Below are 17,227 nucleotides of genomic sequence, written 5' to 3' on the forward strand. Positions count from 1 at the left end.
AATATTTCTAACAGTATGATCATCCAAGAGCTCACGTCCACAGATTCTGTCATTGATATTTTTTTCCTCAAATTGCCTATGTGAGGCCTTGCTTTTTCACCCTTCCCTCTTTCCCTTCTTGCTTTCAGGTGGTCCCTAAGGTCTGCCATGACATGTTATCTTCTAATTCTAGATCTTCCACATGTATGCTCTGGTTAATAGTATCACTAGGGTAGTTTTTACACCCCTGGGCGTTGGGACATTGTACCTGAGTACCTGATCCATCTTTCCACATGACTCTGCCCTACAGATTGATTGGTTGGCTTAGCCCTGGGGCTTGAGCGTCTCTTTCTTTGCATTGGGATTGGTCAGTTATGTTTTCTGTTGTTTAGTGGAGCATTGTTCATGGGACTTTGCGGAGGGGCACACATTACACCTTTCTCTTTGTCATTTGTTGGGGTGGAGGGCCCAACTCTAGGATGGTTATTTTTTTAACAAAAGGGTTTTCATCAAGGAGGTTAGCTAGAGCTTACAGCTATGCAAGAGCTTCTTGCATCTGACACTAGACTTCTTCATGATCCCCTAATCTCATTTGGGTGTCTGCGAGCTCTTGTTGGAGTCGTACTACTTCATGGTCTTACTCGTAGTAGTCCTCTTCATAACCCCTGTTAGGGTTTTTGCAGTGGTCATCCCGAGGATCATCTTTGTGACCTTCTTACTCATCCTCATCGATGGGATCATCATCGGCATGCTCTTTGTGATGCTGGTCTTCTAGGTACAGACAGTTTCCCACCTCTAATGCTTCTTTGTCCCCCGCAACACCCACCTAATCATTTCTCGCGGTGAGCTAGTTTTCACTATCGTTGGCGACATTGTCCTTATCATCTCGAGCAGGTGGTTTGACCATTTCCTTTCAGGTTGCAACCATTGTTGTAGATGACAACTATGGTAAATCTTTCCTCAACTCTCAGTGTAAGTACCAAAATATTTACTGAAATTTTTGGAAACCGATTATATAAGCATGTCAAAAAGATCCATTTAGTTGGAGCGGGTTGAAGCTTCGACCGGACAGAACACCTCTGATCCAAAACATTCAGATACTTATTGGATCTTGGATCAGATCTGCTCCGCCCCGCCTACTTTTTTTTCTGGATCGAATCTGATCCGACCTGATTATAACTTATTTTAAAAAAAACTTAATTCAAGACTCGGATCCCTTGGATCCTAGACTCGGACTCGGACCTAGACTCGGACCTAGACCCGAGACCCAGACTCAGACTCGGACCCAGACCCAAACCAGGACCCAGACCCGGACCCATACCCAGACCTAGGACCCAGGACCCGGACCTAGGACCCAGGACCCGGACCTGGACCCTGATGCCGGACCCGGACTTGGACTCAAACTCAGGACCAGGACCCGGACCCGGACCCAGATCCAGATCCGACCCAGACCCGGACCCAGACCTGGGACCCGGACCCGAACCCGGACTAGGACCCAGACCCGGACCCGGACCCCGAATCCCGAACCCGGTCCGGACCAGGACCTAGACTAGGACCCGGACCCAGACCAGGACCCGAACCCGGACCTAGACCGAGACGCGGACCCGGACCGAGACCTGAACCCGAAGCCAGACCCAGACACGGATCTTTACACAATCTATAAATACATGTCAATACCAAACATAATATTGTATTTAATAATAATACAAAATTAAAATGGATATATAATTATCAGTTAATATTAAAATTCTTTAAAAAAATAGTCGGGTCGGATCAGATCCAATCCGAATAAGTCGAGTCGAATCTGATCCGATCCGATCCGAATAACTCGGGTCAGATCTGATCTGATCTGAGTATCTGATCTAGCGGGGCAGATCCTTACATGATCTGGAACAGGTCAGATCATAGCCGGATCAGATTCGACCCAACCCATTGACACTCCTACCATTATAAAATAATTAAGCTTAAGAAAGAAATTCTTTAAAGAAGAAAATCAGGATTTTACGTGGTTTGGGTATTAATGAGCCTTAGTTCACGAGTCAATATTATTGAGCTAGAAAAACTTCAAAGTATCTTTACACAAGCGTTTTTGCCTTAGTTGAAGAACCCTAATTCTCAGCTCTTGTTTTCAGAGATTGATTTTTCAAGCTGATAACTCTATGGTATAGAGTTATTTTTTATGCTTTTAAACTAAAAGTATTGTGAGAAGAGTAGTGAAAATGTGTTTGTTTGTTTAACTTTAATTAGTTTTAGTTTCATTTTCTATCTAGTAAGCTAACTTTTAAGTCTTGTAAAAATTGGTATTGTTAGGTTTGTTTTTCCAATTAATTGTGCTTGTTTGTTGTTGAAAAATGAAGAATTAAATTAATAGGAAAAAGAAAAGGAAGCAAGGAAGAAGTTGAACAAAGCTGAAATTGGGGCAGATTGCTAAAGCAATGCTGAAGCGAATTTAGCATTCTGGCAGTGACATGGAAACACGAGTTTTACTTGTCCACCTCAGTAGGAGGGTATTTGTCACTAAAAATGAGACCAGCTGGAAGCTTTGTAAAAGGGGGACTAAACCTAGTGGGCCAAAGTGCAAAAAGGATTGGGCTTTTCATTTGAGGGGGTGATTTTGTACCCTAGGGACCCAACAACTAAAAGGGGAAAAAAAGCCAAGTACACTTCTTCATCTTCCATTACGTAATGAAGGGGAGCTGCTGCATTTTTTTTGGAAGAGAAGTAACTGCAGAATAGTACAACAAATGAGGAAGAAGGGGGACCAAGCTTTAGTGTTTGCTTTTTCTTTTACCCTCTCTTAATAGTTTCTTCTCCTTTCTCTTTTCTTGTTGTTGTACTTAGTTATTAAAAACTTTATGAGATTGTAAAACTAGGCAGCAGCCATGGATGATAGTTTTTTAACTTGAATTTTACTTTTTGAATTGAATATGAGCTAGACTTTTGAGGCTTGAATGGCTATGAACTTCTATGTTGGGTATGATTAATTTTTTAGATTACTTTAGTATTTTTGCCTTTGTTCATTCAAGTGAGTTTCATTTTTATTAGATTGTTGTTCCTTGGCCATGAATAACAATTTGCTAAGCTAGTTCTTGTACCGGAAGGGCTAGATCTAGTAGTTCAACTTGAATAAAGCAAGTGAAAACCTAGATTTAGGTTTTTCTTTATAAGTGGAATAGGAATATTTTAATTACCTTGCATAACTTAAAAAATTGATGTTTGAATAGTATTTTGCTTGCTAGTTTGATATATGAATATATTGAGCTAAGTGGTAGACTTAAATTTGTGAGGGTTGGAAAATTCTCACAAGCCTAGAGGAATTTTTGTTATCTCTATGCAGAATGCTGGAGTAATGCTGAACTGGTACTGTAACACCTGGAAAAAAAAAACCTGACTAGAAGCAATTAGCTATTCAAGCCATTTTTACCATATTATATTTTTTTTTATCTTGCAAGTAATTTTTCTAGCAGCAGTAGTATTAATTTTAGCAAGTTTAATTCATGTCATTTTTAAATTTTGAATCATTACTCAACCATTTGCATGTTATTTCCTCTTATTTTAAGTTGTAATTAGTTGGTTTTACATCAAACTTTGTTTGCAATCCCTGTGGAAACGATCTTACTTATCACTTTGTTACTTGTTTGACTGCGTATACTTGCGTATATAATTTTCACAACACAAGCTTTGCATGAAAAGAGCATATTCTATTTATAGGCATGGGTAAACTTAGACCCAATAGGTCTAGAGGTGTCAACTAGGCCCACTGATTGGGTAATATGCAATATATATTGATTTTGGGCCAATTGGGTGAGGCCCAATTCACGAGATAACAGCGTCCGTACGCGTGGGGACTGATTAGTGGTTAAAAATACACTTTTATTTATTTTAAATGATAAAATAAATTGAGTTTTAATTGATATTTTCATGAAATTATTGTAATATATTTTATAAATGAAAATATTTGATTTTGATTCAATTTATGTCTTTCTTGTAGGAATTAAAGTGTATTTTTGTTGAAAGAAAGAGGAAGGAGCAAAGTTGAAAAGAAATGAAGAAAAAAATGGCATTTTTGTTGAAGTCCAAAGCAACCCAACCCAAAAAGGTTAAGCCTAGCCCATGAAGCTCATCATCAATTTTGTCTCTTCCAAAGCATGTGATGCAATGATGATAAGTCTAGGTCATCATCAACCCTATTTTCCTCTTCCACACTCAACCTTCATCCAAAGAGTAGAAGTCAAAATCACAATGATAACAAAAATAATATTAATTTTATTTTTGATTTGAAATGTCAAATTTAATCTTAATATTTATTTTATAATCCCAAATTTTTATTTATTTATTTTTAGTCCTTTTATGGCTCTATAAATAGGAGCTCATTTTAGTAATTTTTAGTGTGTAATTTTTAGTTTAGAAAAACTATAGCAAAATTCTCTCATCTTTTCTTCTCATCTTTTCTCTTTAGAAATTTTATGAGAATGATTAGCATAATGGCCTAATCTTCCTTGGAAGGTTAGGGATGATTCCATATGCAAAGTGAGGTTATTTTGTATCTTTGATTCACATGTAATATTTATTTGAGTAATGCAAGTTTTTATTTCACTTTTATTTTCTTGTTCTTCATCCATCTATACTACTATATATGCTATTATATACTAAATATATATATAGACTTTTTTTTTTTTGAGCAAAAAAGATGATTTATTCATTCATAAACATTCAACATCAACAATAGACTTGAGTTCAAGAGGAGCAGTATGCTCACTAACAATACGATCTGAATGGTAACAAGACGCTCTAGCAAGGCAATGAGCCGCCCTATTAGCAGACCGTTTAACAAAGTGTAAAGACACATGACTAATACAAGAAAGTAAATTACGACAATCTTGTACCAAAAAACCAAACTGCGAAGGCATCTGAACTGAGCCCGTGACAGCCTGCACCACCACAAGCGAATCCGTCTCAATCTCCACCTTCGACCACCCCTTACGCTTGATCCAACTCAGCGCTTCCTTCACCCCGATAACTTCAGCAATCTCAGGCCCCACAACACCAAACCTGCTACCCGAAATAGCTTCAATTATCTTCCCATCAGCCCCACGAGCTATGCACCCAAAGCCGTACCTGCGTTCATCCGCAAAGATGGCACCATCCACGTTCACTTTGGTTGTGTGTAGCGCTGGTTTTTTCCACAGCACCTGACCCGAATGTGGACTAAGAACCAGCAACGGACCCTGCTGTTCCACACGAGCAGATGTCCACTGTTGCAGCGTGGATCGGGCAGAGAGAACCACACCAGCAGCCGTCCTGTGTTTGCTCTTCCAAAAGGCATCGTTTCGAGCATTCCAAATGCTCCAACTGACCATTGCAGCATCAACCGAAACCTCTACAGAATTGGACTCTAAGATCATAGAAAACCAGTTGCCAAAATCATTGTTACTGCCATGAAGCACATTAGGAGAAGCTAAATTCCAACAAGATTGAGAGAAATGACATTCCAAGAGAATATGAGAAATGGTCTCATAAAAATTATGGCAAAAAGGACAAAAGAGATCCACATTAACATGTTTAGTACTCAGCTGCACTTTAGTTGGCAAGCAACCAGTCATGGCTCGCCACAAAAAATGCAAGACTTTCGGAGGAACCTCCAAACTCCATAGTTTCTTCCAATTAAAACCATCAATCGAATCGGACCAATTGCTTTGTGTAGATTGTAGCTGTTTGTAGGTGCTTTTAACAGTAAAGAGACCCGAATTTTCCAAGCTCCAATACCAATTGTCAACCGGCCTATAGTCACTAAGTTGAATAGATAGAATTAAAATCCTATCTCTTTCCACAAACAAATCTTCAAGCACCTCACCATCCCATGAATGGTTGTCCACGCACAACAGTGATGCTACATTTTGATTGACAAGGCCAGGGTGCACCGTTTCAACATAAGGATGAATAGGATCAGGCAACCATGGATCATTCAAAATGCTTACCGTGTGTCCTGAACCAATCGCCTTCCGAGCACCTTTTCTAACCACTTCCTGAGCTTCAAATATGCTACGCCAGATAAAACTTGGATTTTGTCCTAAGGAAGCAGATAAAAAGCTACCGTTAGGATAATATCTAGCCTTATACATTCTTCCAACCAGGGAACTCTCATTGGTTAACAAACGCCACCCTTGCTTCGCAAGAAAGGAAAGGTTATAATCACGGAGATCCCGAAACCCAAGACCACCCTTGTGCTTATGTTTTGTCAATCTCTTCCAACTCATCCAACTCACACCTTTACTAGAAGAGTTAGATTGAGATTTCCACCAGAATTTCGACATCAGTCCTTCAAGATCAGTGCAGATTTCTTTAGTAAGCAAGAACACACTCATAGCATAACTAGGCAATGCTTGAGCAACAGAACGAATCAACACTTCTTTGCCGGCTTTGGATAAGAACCGGCTCTCCCAATTAAAAATCTTTTTCTTCATCTTATCTTTGAGAAACCCAAGGATTGCATTTTTATTACGACCCATAGTACAAGGTAATCCGAGATAAAGACTATTCTCAGGAGCTTCAGCCATTTGCAACATATTACACATTCGGGTACGGGTATCAGCAAGAGTATTTTTGCTAAAAAAGATTGAGGATTTAGCAAAATTCACTTGTTGACCCGAAGCCTTTTCATATAACTGAAGGATCTGAAGAACACTAGCCGCTTCAACATCTTTGGCCTTGCAGTACACATAACTATCATCTGCAAAAAGCATATGAGAGACTATGGGGGCACCCCTTGCTACTTTGATACCCGAAATGTGATGACGAAGTTGGTAATTCTTCAACAGAGAAGAGAATCCTTCAGCACAAATTAGAAAAAGATAAGGGGACAACGGATCTCCTTGTCTCAACCCTCTGCCAGGGGTAATAGGTCCCATACAATGACCACCATGAGTGACCTTATACCTTACCGTACTGACACAAAACATGATCAAAGAAACCACCCTTCTATCAAAGCCCATACGCAACAACATCATTTCAATAAAAGGCCATTCGACTCTATCGTAAGCCTTACTCATATCAAGTTTGAGAGCCATATAGCCATCCTTCCCCATTCTTTTCCTCTTCAGATAATGCATAATCTCAAAAGAAACCATAATATTATCTGATATCAATCGACCAGGCAAAAACGCACTCTGAGTTTCAGAGATAACATCAGGTAACACATGTTTCAATCTATTCGCCAACACTTTAGAAATGATTTTATACAAAACATTACAAAGTGAAATAGGCCGAAGATCAGTCAAAAGCTCAGCATTTTTCTTCTTAGGAATAAGAACAATATTAGTCTCATTTAAAGAAGGAGGAAAAGAACCTGAAGCAAAAAATGACCGAACAAGCATCCTCACATCACCACCCACAACCGGCCATAATTTTTGAAAAAAGCCCGGAGTCATGCCGTCAGGTCCAGGGGACTTATCTGGATGCATTTGGAACAAAGCTTTCTTAATTTCTTCATCAGAAAGAGGCTCAAGTAACATGGAATTTTGAACCTCAGACACCCTTCCTGAAACCGAAGCAACATGATCAACTCCCTCAACAACTCCCGGAGTAAATAAATCTGCAAAGTAACTAGTAATCAAACTCGGGAGGCCACCATCCCAAGTTTCCCAATTCCCAGAAGTAGACCGAAGCTTCTGAATGGAGTTATTACGCCGCCGAGACGAGGCCATGGCATGAAAATATTTGGAATTACGATCACCTTCTCGCAACCAAAGTTGCTTACTCCGTTGTTTCCAAAAAATTTCCTTTTGCAATAGCACATTATTAAAATCAACCTCTGCTTCTTTGTATTTCTGCACCGCCAATGGGTCACGGCCATTCTTCCATTTTCTCAACTCCGCTTTACATTTGGTCAATCTTTCTTGAAAGTTTCCAGAGTAGTCTTTGCCCCAAGTAAGTAAAACATCGCTGCACCTTTTGATTTTCTCCATAACATGACTACCCAAGTTAGCACTCCAAACATCCTCAATGATTTTGTAGCAAAGAGGCTCTTTAAGCCAAGAATTTTCAAAACGAAAAATTTTGGCTTTGACAATTCCCAAAGGAGTGGTGGGAACTAGATGAATTGGGCAATGATCTGAGGTTGTAGTTTCAAGATTCCATAACTTTGCGGATGGGAATAAATTCAGCCAAGATTGGCTCACTAAAGCTCTATCAATTCTCACTTCAATCCAATCCGGACTACCTCTTACACGCTCCCAAGTAAAGGGATAACCACACAACTCCAAATCAATCAATTCACAATCAGATAAAGTATCACAAAATCCATCAATTAACCAATTAGGATAGCTATTACCTCCACGTTTGTCGGATTGAGAAGTAACATTATTGAGGTCCCCAATAATACACCAAGGCAAAGCAGACTTAGCTTTTAAATCCCGAATAAGATCCCAAGTTCGTTTGCGATAGCTTCTATTTGGTTCCCCATAAAGACCCGTCAACCGCCACTTTTGACCATTGTCCCCAACAATCTCTACATCGATATAATCCCGACCATAGCCCAATAGTTGAGCTTCATTCTCATGCCTCCATAGTAACGCTACTCCACCACTTTTGCCTTGAACATCAAAAGAAATAGCCCCTTCAAAGCCCACGGCCACCCTTAGCTTCTCCACCACCATACTTCTAGATAAAGTCTCACTTAAGAACACAAAATTGGGCTTCTTTTGGATCATTAGATCCTTCAAGAATTGAAAAGCCCATGGGTTCCCAAGCCCATGGCAATTCCAAGCTAAAACACTCATAATGTTTGGTGGGCTTGGAAACCAAGGCCCACCTGTTTCCAATTTTTTGACCCAACCAAAGCATCATCAACCTTCTCCACGTCAGCCACATCATCTACACATATCCTTTTTCCCATAATAACTTCCATCCTCCTCTTTTTAGTATCCAATAAACAATCAGTGTCATGCATATAAGGAATTTCCTTATTTAAGTTTTCAACACCAGCTTGCACACTTTCCATTGAAATCCTAGCATTAATGGATGGAGTCTCAATTACAGGGATACGAACAGAGCCATTCACGCCTGAAATCTCTCCATCAACCTCCATGATTTTCGACGCATTAACTCCCTGTCCACCGGAGCTGGTCTGGCCGATTGCACCACCCTCCATTGCCGTCTCCTCCTCCCTTCCAGTACGAAGCCATTGAGCTCCAATCAAATAATTTTTCTTCTTCATCACTGCTCTTAGACCGATCCCATAAGGCTTTGCAGTTTCAGCAATAGTTTGCTCAAAACGTTTTGGACACAAACGCTCGGCATGCCCAATGATTCCACACACGAAACAAAAAGTGGGAAGGTGTTCATACTTGAAATTAGCCCATAGCCATTCACCCGATTCCTTACTCAGCTTCATACGCCTTTTTAACGGTTTCTCGATGTCGATCGTAGCCCGAACACGGAGATAGTCTCTCCAAATACCGCTAAAGTTTTTCAGATCCGACTTAACGTATGTACCGACGTACGCCCCTGCACTACGGACCACCTTATCCATCATGAAACCAGACCGTAAATCATGTATCTGCACCCACATATCGAGCTTATGAAGGCGCACACTCCGTGGATCTTCACCTTGCTGTAATCGATGGAATACAAGAGGGACTCTATTAAAAGTCCAAGGACTCCCGTCTATCACCGCTTGGACATCCAGTTCATGGTAGAATTGGAATATATATCGATTAGTATCCAATTCTTTAACAAACACACCTTTGCCGGGTTGCCAAAGTGATGCCATCATATGCCTCATAGCATCAAAGTCCATCGTTCGTCCCGTTAAAAACTTACCCACCAAGCACCATCTATCATCAAAGAGTATCTCCTCTTCCTCATCATCCCCTGTTATCAGAATCCCCTCCTCATCTTCTTCTAAATTCAACTGATCGTATTGGTGTTCCAAAGCTACATCCGATCGACTCCCTGACGCCATAGTACGAAGAAAAAATCTCACAAACAATCAGACTTCTCAAAAAATACTCAACTTTCTAACATGTCAATAGACAAGACTTCTCGAGATATGCATGGTTTTTACGCAAAATATATAAAAATATATAGACTTAGTCATGCTCTTTCTATATATTTTTATTTAGTGATTGTAGTAATAGTAGTATTTATCTTGTTCTATCTTTTATGTTCATTTTTATTTACTTTTTATTAAACATATAGGTTTAGTCATGCTCTTCCTATGTGCTTAAAAATTAAGAAAAGTAATATTAATGTTCATTTCCTTCACTATCACCACCATCTCTATTTCTATTTTCTTTGTCATTATTTTTACTAAAGATATATAGGATTAGTCATGCTCTTTCTATGTGTTTCCATTTAGTAAAAATAATATTTATGTTTTGTTTTATGTTTAATCTTGTATTGCATTATTGCTTGATGTATAATGTCATTTATAGGTTCTACATAAGATTAAATCATTTCTTTTATTTTCAAGAACTTGTATACTCAAAATATAATGAACTTTAATGTTGTATGACTAGTGTCAACTTTGTGAATCAAAGGTACAAAATAGCTAAACAAGCATATGGATGATTCTTAAAGCCTTTCTCTCTTTTACTATTGATTATACATTTATTTGCTTTCTTTTAATATTTATTATCAAATTAAAAATCACAAAATCATTGGTTACTATTATCACTTATTATTAACCTTTTGTTTTTATTTTTCTACTAACGCTTTTGTCCATAATCACCTCCCTGTGGAATCGACCGCCCGATCTATACTACAACCACCGCTAGTGGAAGTCACATTTTGGGTGTTAACCAGGGACCGATTATGATGCCATATGTCGTGAGCTGCTGTGTTAGTACTAAGAATGTTAGATAATATGACATTGGACAAAAAGGTGGTTGCCTTTTGGTGATTCACACACTCCCTGTGTCTGGCACATCATGACATAGTGGGGTCCCGTGTTTGGAGGATGCCACGTAGGATGATATATGGAGGCCTCCAGATGTCTCTTCAATTGCCCTTATCCAGATTACCCCATGAAAGCATCCAGATAGATCATGATGGACCTTTCTCCTTCTAGGCCAAATAACATTTTTTGGATCAAAGTGGTTTGATCTTATCGTGTCGGTAAGTTGAATTTACATTTGGATTCGGAGATGCAACTTGACTCCGTAATTGGGTTGGCTTATTAATCTGATTGGGCTCTGGAAAGGGCATGTTTGGTTGATATTGGACTTTAAAAAATGCACACGTCACTAATCCGAAAACAGGAATAACCCTTATATTTTAAATTTTAGTATGTTTTAAGAATTAAATGTCTCAAATGTTTTTCTACACATCTTAAAGGAGTAGATAAAAAAAATCACCTTGAGTGAAACATTAAACCTTTTGTAAGAATTAAATTTTAGTAGTCTCGAGCACTATTAAAAGAGTTGTTTTTTTTTTTTCACAAAAATAATTAATTTTAAGGCTTGTCAAGCTCAACATTGAGCACTATTGAGCAAAAATGTATTTTTCATTAAAAAATAAATAAGTAAAAGCTTGATTTTAAGGCCTATCGAGATGTCTGCATAGGACTCGATGCATAACTCACTCGGGCCATCTTAACATCACAAACTCCTGTTAAGGTGATGTGCGAGTGATGACATGCCTTATAAAACAAAATTGCACCATAACATTGGCATGAGGGCAGACTTGACCCGTGCTTGGTGAGGTGTGATAATAAAGAATCTGACATCCATGCATTCGAGGGGTTGTATTGGGTGAAAACATATAGGGGAGGAAGTAAGATGGAGATGACAAAAGGTATGGTATTGTAGCATGCATGGATTGAAATGTTATGCAATACAAGGAGTATAATACCAAATTACTCTGCTCGGACAACGAACATGTTCCTAATAATATGCCTATCACTACAACAAGTGAGAGTGACCTTGGCCCTTGGGATAGGACAAAGCACCATCAATATGTGCTGCCCATCTTGCCTTTGATGTTGCTTGTCTAATTACTTTATCCAAAAATGTTAAATGGCACCATAGAGTTAACATTACTTTAAATGTTATATTGCTATTGGTATAACTAAGTATTAAAATACACATAATTTAATTTAACAACTGTTATGGAATTTTGCTAACCATTTACAAAACGCTCCTTTTAAGTGGTGCCACTAGTGTCTAATAATAATGCTCCAACTATCAATGCTCCAAGGGCTGGTTTGGTTCATTAGTCTACCTGGTGAAGATTGCAATCAATTGCATCTCAAGATTTAATCACACTGTTATATATAATAATAAAAACTTTCTGTTATGTATACATTTTGGTATTCAAAACTCAGTTACAAATGTGTACATGCAAGTGTATAATAGAAAGCAAAAGAAATGACAAACAAATTAATAAAACAATCTACAAAATTATTAAGATGGAATTTACAAAGAGTAAAGTATGATAGTGGGAGATTGATTATATATATAGAATTATCCATAAGAACCTTCTTGGAAACTTTTATGTTGTTGAACAACCAAAACAGAGCCATTGACATTATACTCGGAGGAAGCCAAGAGATCACCCACAGTTCCAAGCTCAGGACACTCTTCCCAATCGCTCATGCCAGTGGTCAATGGTGAGTGGCCTCTCCCACCTTTCCCTACAATGAACAGTGAATACATATCTCCAATGTCTTTCAGAGCTGCCACTGTTTCTCCCCCATTGCTCACGTATTTTTCTACGTATCCAACTTGCCCAGATGTCACACACCTAAGCTAGTTTAATAAATTAATTAGCATTAACAAAAACAAAAACAAAACATATATATATTAAGCATAATCAGTATCATATGCCACTACAGATGAAAAAAGTAGGAACTAAGCCCAAATAGTAGTGTTTCATAAGCATAATTACATTTATCTTATACCAAAAACAATTATAATTTGCTGTTGTAACACTGAAACTACAGTCATAAAGAAAGAAATTTTGCTCAAACTCTATGTTAGAACTTATGGTAGTGATATATATTCTCTCATTGGGTCAATACTAATCTCACAATAATTTAATGTTCTATATACCTAGATCGAACTAATCCAATTTAAAGAAAAACATATAATGTAATTATGTTTTAATTTCTTATCAGGGTGTTTATCGTTCATATTCATAATTCATAGAAGCTGATCTCACGTTAAGTGAATTAGAGAGTGTTTTAATATTACTAATAAAATCTTATGAATAAACAAAGATTTGGGTTAAGAGAAATTACTCGTTATAGAAATCGCTGAGAAACGCATTATCAATATCCTTCCCAGTCTCCAAACTCGCCAACGACATGAAAACCACCACATCATCACGATCATCCAATCTCTCACTCCTCGACCGAGACGATTCAAACGAAAGAAACCTAATAACCGTCAGATTAATCTTCTGATGCGACGCGATCCTCTTACTCCACGCGATCGCCTCTCGATCATCGGGCCCACCGAAGAACAGCGTCGCCACTTGCTGAACCGTCGTCGAATCCAGAAGCTGCGAAAACCCAGGCACACCGGCTAACCCTCTCTCAACAATGATCCCAACGGAGCACGGCGCGTGACGAAGTATCTTCTGGTTCGTGGTCCTAACCCCCTCCTTCCCACTCTCCATCTTCCCGTCGATCCTCTGGTGCTTGTGAAACGGCGCGAGTATGATCGACGCGCGGAGGTCCTCCGCAGCGCTGCACACGTCTTCGTATAGGGTAGCGAAGGAGGAGACTGCTTTGATGAGGCGAACGAAGACTTTGGTGTCGGTGTGGAAGGCGTCGACGGCGTCGTTGATCTCGACGACGTCGTTTCCGCCGTAGTCTTCGTCGTCGCTGAGCTCATCTTCTTGAAGCTCGTGATACGACACGTTGGTGCGTCGTTTTTGGGTGAGTTCAATGAGGTGCATAATGTAAGGTGTGATAGGGATTCGGTGGGACCCGGTTAGTGCTGAAGTGAGGGCTAGGATGGCTGACACGTGGCGTGGACCGTAGACGCATCCAAGGGTCCTTATGTCTTCTCCTGGGTTTTGGAATTGGAGAGTTGTGTGTGAAGCTTGGGCGAAGAGTTTCTCTTCTTTTCTCATTAAAAGGGCCAAGACTGGGCCTGAGACCACTGTGTTCAGTACTATACTCATTAGAAGTAAATTGTAGGCCTCTTGGTTCCATCCCTGTCTCAAAAACAAATATAATTATTATTATTACATTAATACTTTTAAACTTAATACTAATATCAATGTTTATGAAAGTTGTGACAAAACTCTTATGCATGATTTAATATAATATAAATGAATCTTGATTATTAGATAGCATATCATGATAAGTAACGTATGAAACCATTTTCAACTATATAATATATATATATATATGCATGTATTTATTATTATTATAATAATCAAGATAAGTTGAAGATAATTTAACATGGTTATAATAGATATGAGTGAGATACTATATCTATATTAATACAAATACATTATTAGTGCATGAAATGATTTTCTAAGTTTAATGTATAAAAGAGTATTTTTTATCTTATTTGGCAAAAAAATTTCATGTATTTTATATATATAAGATTAAGGCTAATTAATAATTTTTTCCATATTAAATCATGTCCTTTGAATTTTTTTTGCTGTTAAAAATTCCCCCAAACTATTGAGATTGTTAAATTTAAGGACTTTTGTCTAATTTCATTCAATTTTATTGTTTCAATGATTGTTTATGTACTAAACTATGCTCCCTAGACTTTGATATCTACCAAATCATGCCCTTCAAACTTTGATATGTACTAAATCATGCCCCTTGAACTTTTATACATGTTAGAATTTTTTTACTAAAATTAGACAAAAGTCCCTAAATCTAACAATCTCAATAGTTTAGGAGGAATTTTTAACGGCCAAAAAAGTTCAGGGGCATGATTTGGTACATGTCAAAGTTCAGGGGAAAAAATTACTAATTAGCCTAAGATTAATTTATAGTATAAATATTTAAGTTTAACTTTCGATTTTAAATAAATACCTAAGTTTACTTAAGTCATTATCTACGTGTTATTTTTTTATTAGTATATTTAAATTATTTTTTAAAAAATAAAAATTTAATAACTTGGACCAATCAGAGATTGTCACCTGACAATTTACGTAACAACTTAACAGCTAGGTACCTCTAGAAGTTCTAGAATTATAATTTAGGTATTATTAACGCTAAAAATTAAACTTGAACATGTATTTACAACTGGAAATTAAACTTAGGTATTTATACCACAAATTACTCTATATATAATTGTCTACATTATAATTATTTGAGAACACTTTTAAATTTTTATAAAATTCTGAATACTTTTTTAATGTCGAAATTACGTGTGGTTATTTTACGTGCAATAAATAATTATTTAAATTTTATTTTTGATATTATAAATTATTTAAAAGAATTTTGAAAATTTACAAATAATTTTAATTAAGTATAACACAGGTGATTGATTGTGATATCAACTAAAATACTTTCTTAAATGTTGAAACAAATAAGTGTAAAGTGTATAATAAATTTTCCTATTCTAAAACTCATCCATATTACCATCTAGCACATGAGATCCCAATTAAGTATCACATCAAATAAAAAACACCTATAAGTAGATTTTAATTAAAGAAAGAAAGGAAGAAATATTGAAACTTACAATTAGTGTATTTGTAGCTTGGCCAATGAACAAAAGATCAGCATGACCTTTCAAGTTGAGACAAAAACCAATGAAAACACCTTCATTTAGAGGAATCTTCAAGTATGAGCAAGCCAAAAGAGTACCACTAATCTTCCCACCAATGCTCAACACCACCATAATCAACACAATAATAATGCTACTCAAGTTACTCAAACGATTCCAATCAAATTGAAACCCCAAATACCCAAAATAAATAGGAAGTATAAAGTTATGTACCGAATAAGTAAGCTTATGAACCAAAGTCCTAGCTGTTTTACCTTCTTTAGGAAACATAACCCCAATAAGAAAACAACTTATCACACTATTACTTGTAAACATTTCTATGATCATAGAACTCCCAATTAAAACAGATAAAATAAATAGTAACTCAGCATTGGTAAGGTACTTTAAGTTCCTATTCCTCTTGTTAAACAAAATAGCAACATACTTGTTCACCAATATAACTACCCCGGTTATAAAAATGGTCAAAACCCCACCTTTAAAAAAGTTCCTCTTATGCACCACAATGATCAAATTGAACAAAATCAAGCAACTAATTTCGTTGATGACAGAGCAAGAGACGGCTAGGCGTCCGGTTGGTGAGGTGGCGAATCTTAGATCGCCAGCGAGGCGAATGACAACTGGCGAGGCGGTGTAGGTCATTAGGAGGATGACAATTAGGACAAAACCAACCATTTTTTTGCTACTAAACATGAGTTGTTGGTGGAGAAAGAAGGAAACAGAGAGACCAAACACAGCTCCTATTAAGATTCCACAATAAGAAATTGTGGTTGAGGTTTTAATGTTTCGAATCATATAAGCTATATCGGTTTCTAAACCAATTAAGAACATGAAAAGCATTCTACAAAAGAAACCAAATATTTCGTAGTACTCAGCTCCTGAAGCTTGAAAGAAGAAATCTCTGACTTTGTCAACATGGGAAAGCCCTGATGGTCCCAATACCAATCCAGCCTAGTATATACAATTGTTAGATCAATTCAAATTATTATACATACGAATAATATGAACAAATGTTAATAAATACTTACAAAGATTTGAGCAATGGGACCAGGTTGACCTAAGGCCTTAAGAAGGAGGTGAAAGAAGTGAGAGATGACAAGAATGGAGGCCATTTGAAGACCCATTGAAGTTAAAGGGTTGAAGAAATCTTCTTGACATACCATGCGCTGAGTAGCGTCCATTGCTGCTCATGCATATGCAGAACAATTCTGATGATGATGATGATGATACCAAAATCTGTGTCATTATAATTAATTCATTGGTTTCATAATTCAGATCCTTATTTTACTGATGTGATTAACCTTCAAAATCCAATGGTTTGACTTGTTCCACTTTTCATTTTACATATAGTTACTATTACTACTTGTATATATATAAGTGACCCCAAAAAAACGAAACATATTTTGCTATTTTTAGGATGTGTTTTTTTGTGTATTAACAACTTTAGTTATATCATTCGTATTTATCTTAATTTTTGGACCAAAATACAAACAAATGTTATAAATTAATTGTCCTTTTACCTCTCCTCTCCATATATAAAATTACATTATGTA

General features: G+C 37.3%; 2 protein-coding genes across 3 annotated transcripts; both read right to left on the bottom strand.

Annotated features, from left to right (window-relative positions):
• Nucleotides 1-8,846: 8,846 nt before the first annotated feature.
• LOC133038489 (uncharacterized) lies at nt 8,847-9,940 on the bottom strand. The gene is made up of 2 exons (XM_061116657.1): nt 8,959-9,940; nt 8,847-8,890 (listed from the first exon to the last, which is right to left on the bottom strand). Exons 1-2 carry the CDS (start codon nt 9,938-9,940, stop codon nt 8,847-8,849), a joined length of 1,026 nt encoding a protein of 341 aa, XP_060972640.1.
• Nucleotides 9,941-12,218: 2,278 nt separating this feature from the next.
• Nucleotides 12,219-17,011, bottom strand: LOC115716097 (cation/H(+) antiporter 1). Of its 2 annotated transcripts, none has more exons than XM_061115933.1 (4): nt 16,703-17,011; nt 15,633-16,625; nt 13,217-14,139; nt 12,219-12,720 (listed from the first exon to the last, which is right to left on the bottom strand). In XM_061115933.1, exons 1-4 carry the CDS (start codon nt 16,853-16,855, stop codon nt 12,441-12,443), a joined length of 2,349 nt encoding a protein of 782 aa, XP_060971916.1. In that variant the 5' UTR covers nt 16,856-17,011; the 3' UTR covers nt 12,219-12,440. The 2 variants fall into 2 exon arrangements, with proteins under 2 accessions (XP_060971916.1, XP_060971917.1); XM_061115934.1 differs by having other exon boundaries at nt 12,219-12,725.
• Between the last annotated feature and the right edge of the window lie 216 nt (nt 17,012-17,227).

This window comes from Cannabis sativa, chromosome 5, assembly GCF_029168945.1.
Source record: "Cannabis sativa cultivar Pink pepper isolate KNU-18-1 chromosome 5, ASM2916894v1, whole genome shotgun sequence".
In the NCBI taxonomy this organism is placed as follows: domain Eukaryota; kingdom Viridiplantae; phylum Streptophyta; class Magnoliopsida; order Rosales; family Cannabaceae; genus Cannabis; species Cannabis sativa.